The sequence below is a fragment of the Apaloderma vittatum genome, unplaced genomic scaffold, assembly GCF_000703405.1.
Source record: "Apaloderma vittatum isolate BGI_N311 unplaced genomic scaffold, ASM70340v1 scaffold6789, whole genome shotgun sequence".
Classification (NCBI taxonomy): Eukaryota; Metazoa; Chordata; class Aves; order Trogoniformes; family Trogonidae; genus Apaloderma; species Apaloderma vittatum.
The window spans coordinates 31,330-35,875 of record NW_009736873.1 but is presented as its reverse complement, the minus strand read 5'-3'; the positions used below and the strand labels follow the sequence as shown (position 1 = coordinate 35,875).

The 4,546-nt window shown below is 47.6% G+C and overlaps 1 protein-coding gene across 1 annotated transcript in view; it reads left to right on the top strand.

The window, feature by feature from the left end:
- Positions 1–79: 79 nt before the first annotated feature.
- XPO5 (exportin 5) overlaps positions 80–4,546 on the top strand; it is a gene marked incomplete at its 5' end in the record, with an annotated part of 29,727 nt that continues 25,260 nt past the window's right edge. The window contains 6 exons of the mRNA XM_009877122.1: positions 80–201; positions 866–938; positions 1,524–1,661; positions 1,968–2,150; positions 4,041–4,067; positions 4,361–4,544. Of these exons, the coding sequence (XP_009875424.1) occupies positions 80–201; positions 866–938; positions 1,524–1,661; positions 1,968–2,150; positions 4,041–4,067; positions 4,361–4,544 (727 nt within the window). The remainder of the gene's footprint in view (positions 202–865; positions 939–1,523; positions 1,662–1,967; positions 2,151–4,040; positions 4,068–4,360; positions 4,545–4,546) is intronic.

Here is a 4,546-nt window from a genome sequence, read left to right as displayed (position 1 = left end):
GTTACCGGGCACCCCTTGGCTGCCCCGGGCCCACTCCTGTGTTTTAACTGCGTGTGCCTGTCCTCGGTCCTTTCCCCAGTTCTGCGAGGAGTTCAAGGAGAAGTGTCCCTTCTGTGTGGCCTGCGGGCTGAAGCTGGCGGAGAAGACGCAAATGGCCATCGTCCGGCACTTCGGCCTGCAGATCCTGGAGCACGTGGTCAAGTAAGGCAGCTCGTCCCGCCACCCACGCCTCCACAGCGGTGAAGGGTGTCGGCCTGCTGCCACGCCGCCGCTGGCATGGGTTCTACTCTCCTCCCAGTATTGCTTGCTTCCAGGAGGCAACTTTCAGGATGCAGAGAGTCTCTCCTGCAGCAGAGGAGGGCTGCCGGCCTGCTTTGTTTATATCCTCCTCTGTAAAAGAAGGAGAGGATAAAATAGCTTTCAGGCAGGTTGGGAAGGTTAATTCGCTGAGCTCTAAGGCACGCTGATACTGCAAGACGTGAGTAAGTGCGAAGGGTTTTCAGTAGGCCTTTGGAGCATTCTTTGTCATTAGCCTCATGTTAACAAAGAGGCTTTGTACTAGTTCAGCTCTGAGACTTTTCTCTCTGCTGCCTCGGCAGACCTGATGCTTTGTACTTTTGCTGCTGCTTCTCATGCCTGTCGACCTCCGTGGTGTACGCCCATTTGCCAACAGCACTTTTAACTCAGCTTATTCATTAAGTGATTGGGCACTGACAGAGTCAGTGAGCTGTTCTGTTTCTCTAGTTTAGGTAAAGGGATCACCAAGAATTAGGTCAGGGACTTTTATAAATGTTTTGACTTGGTGTTCTTTTTATTTCTCTCTTAATTTTTCCTTTCTTTTTTTTAAAAAAAAACTCTTTCACAGGTACCGCTGGAACAATATGCCTCGCCTAGATAAAGTTTATCTGAAGAACAATGTAATGGGCCTTATATCTAATGTGAGTACCTTCTACCTCCGACTGGTCTCTGAAATACGATTCTCTCACTTGGAGGTAGAAAATGGGAGCAAAAGATAGAAAGACTCCGGTTAATTAGCACAGAGGACCTGAATTCAATTCTGCATGTCATTACTTTCTTACTGTGCATCCCTGGATGTTCCTTTGCTTCTCTGCCTTGCAGTCAGGTCACTAACCATGTCACCTAATGTGACAGGAAATTGTGAGGCTTGTATAATATATATAAAGTACTTTTTCTTAGGATGAAATTCAGTAAATAGGATGTTCTTGTCATTTCCGAGAATACTGAAGTCGTTTTCTCTGTCATTGTGATTGCTTTTGTGACAAAGCGACCTTCTCTTGAAGAAAGTCTTTTTTGGTTCCCAGAGTTGACTAGCTGTGGGTGCTTGGGAGGGTAGGAGTATCATCCAGGGCAGCTCAGGTGAAGAACTGGCCAATGTCATGGTTTGTTTTGTTGTTTTTATTTTGTGTGCTTTAGAATATTTGCAGCCACTATGCTTCCCAGGTCAGAATTATAAATGTGTGATATTTGCCGTTTTGTATAACTCTGCCTCTCTTCTGTCACAGGGAACTCAAAGTATACTGGAGGAGGAAAGTCACATTAAGGATGTTTTGTCTCGCATTGTGGTGGAGATGATCAAGCGTGAATGGCCTCAGCACTGGCCTGACATGCTAAAGGAGCTGGATACCCTCTCCAAGCAAGGGGTATGAAACACACCCATCTGTTCTCTTCTGTTTGCTTCTACTATGGGTTTCAGTCTTTCATCATCCTGAGGAAAGCCTAAATCACTTATGGTCAGGTGAGGCAGGCTGATGGCGGACCCAAAAATCCCCATAATTTATCCTAGGAGGTGATTTTTGCAAAGAGAGGGCCATCCTCCTGTCTTTTTTCCCAAACTGTGGCTTGTGTCTTCATGCATGCTTGCGTTCTCCCTACATCTCTGACCTAGCCTATAGAGGTTTTATTGTTTGTGTTGTGCTGATGGAGTGTATTTAATTTTGGGACATCAGGAAACTCAGACGGAACTGGTGATGTTCATCCTCCTCCGTTTGGCAGAGGATGTGGTGACTTTTCAAACTCTGCCTACCCAGCGGCGACGAGATATCCAGCAAACCCTCACCCAGAACATGGAGAAGATCTTCAGCTTCCTCCTAACTACCCTGCAGCAGAACGTCAACAAGTACAGGCGCATGGTAAGGGCTCTTTTCCTTGGGTTCAGCCAGCGCTGGAGGCGTTTAGGAATTGGGGTGCAACTTGCAAGTTGCTGGGGAAGCAAGTGCAGAAACTGTGTGAAATCTGTTGTTGTCGCTGTGAGTTGGGATCGATGGGCTGTGGCCCGGGAAGCCGGTGCTGGTCAGAGAGACTGAACACACAAGGTTACTGAACAACACAAGGGTTAGTGTTGATAGTTTGGATTTGCTAGTGCCTTGAGCGGATACATGCCCATCCATACTGTTGGAGTGCTCTGCTGACAGCAGGGGTATTCGGCTTAGCAAAACGAAGGTGAGCTTCTGGCAGAAATTGGTAGGTTTGGGGTAGTCACACACAGTGGTAAAGAGTTGCCATCCTAGGCTTGCATCTGCTCTCTTATGCTGCAGTGGTGTCTTTGTGCTGATGCACCGGAATGAATGAGTTTTTGATGTCTCGGCGTTGTGTTTGGGCCTCTCTGGTCCTTTTCTCTGTGACCTCAGGTCAGGAAGCCCTTTGTCAAGTTGCGGTGAGGAATGTCCTTTCTGTTTGTGTGAAGGGTCTCATATTTCCTCGATTGTTTCCTAGAGTCAGAGGTATGCAGGTTGGTCAGGAGGGATGGCAAAGGCAAGTCTCTACCCCAGTCTGCTCCTCTGAGAAGGAAGTGCATCTGGGAGTGAAGCACAATTAAGAAACCAATCTATAAATAAGTTTATTAGGTGTCTCTTGTTCTTTTTTCTCCCATGAATTAGAATCCGGTTACACTAAATGTGAAACTGGGAGGCAGTGAAAAAAAACCCTCTCCAACCTGACTTCTATCCATTTTTCTGATGCACTGACAGGCTGAACAGAACTACATCTAATGCAGACAGTTCTCTGTGCAGTGGTGGGTGGGAGACCCTGGTGCATTTTGTAGTCTGGTTGAAATGCATTTCCAGGTAAGGTTTGACTTGCAGTGTTTGAGGCTCTGAAGTGCGGCTGTTTCTGCTAACGGTGGAATCTTTCTGATTGGCAAGGTTGGAGCACCCCAGGAGCAAGAAGCCCTCACCACTCCACAGGTTAGCAGATCTTTGGGATGTTTGTGCAGAGGGTAGATTCTGCGGGTTGGGTGTTCCCATCTGCACACAGACTGGGGGAGATGATGGACGGTTCCTCAAGACAACGATAATCTGCAGTGCTTATAAGTGTGCAGTTCTGTGGCTCAGTTGTTAAATGTTTGGGACGCAACCAGATTAAAATCATGGTTGGACGGAGTTTCCAAACTAGAACCTTGCAATGGAAAGAAACACTTGTGGTGTCTTTGCATCTGAAAAGCAAATCAAACCTGAGCATACAAGGGACTTGTTTGCCAAGCGGCGCATTGCTGCCACTAAGTATTTGGAACTGGGAGTTAGGCCATAAGCTGTTGCCCTGGCTCTCCCTCATGCTGCCTTTCTGACCACTGACAAATCATCTTTTTCCGACATCAATCTCAGTACATAAAAGCCACCAGCATCTTTCAAGAGTATGTCTTTTGGGTGTAAGATGCTATAAAAGGTCAGAAGTTTCTTTGGAAGCTTCCAGGAAGCAAAAAAATTCCTGTTCTTCTTGTCCCCTCTGTGTCCCTGGTGCCTGCTGACTGGCTTGTCATCTTTTGGATGGGAAGGAAATTACAGCTTGCAGTTTAAAGACCTGTTGTCTTACCTGTGGGGGATGGTGGGGGGCTGCAGAGGTGGTTTTGATTGCTGCAACAGCATCCAGAGGGAGAGACTGTGTTGCAGCCTCTCTCGCTAGAGAGCTACTCTGTGAAGCTGCTTCTGGCTGCATTCTCAAGAATACCTAAGCCTGCTGAGCAGTGGCTAGGCAGAAGTATGTGCTGCCGTTGCTCACTTACCATCTCTCATTTTCTTTTTCAGAAGACTGATCTGGCTCAGGAGCCAAAGGTGAGTGGAGCTACATGGGAGTTAGGGCAGAAGTCATTCTTAAGGCTGAGATTGCTTAGAACTAGGCTTTTCCCAGGCTTTGGAGTCTGCTCTCTGCAGGTCTCATTTGCAGATGGCTTTGTTCACCCATAGTACAAACTCCTTGAGAAGGGAGCAGTAGAGGGTGGCAGCAGGAGGGTCCAAGTCTCATTCTTTCAGAGTGGTTGCCAGTACTGTTAATGCCAGGAAGTGGACAGCTTTTGATGGGAATTGGTGTTTCTGGTGCTGACCTCTTGCCTCGTCTCTGTTCACAGGCCCAGGCAAACTGCCGCGTGGGCATAGCAGCACTCAACACCTTGGCTGGTTACATTGACTGGGTAGCCCTGAGCCACATCACAGCAGACAACTGCAAGCTCTTGGAGATGTTGTGTCTGCTTCTAAACGAGCCTGAGCTCCAAATAGGAGCAGCTGAATGTCTCCTGATTGCTGTCAGCAGGGAA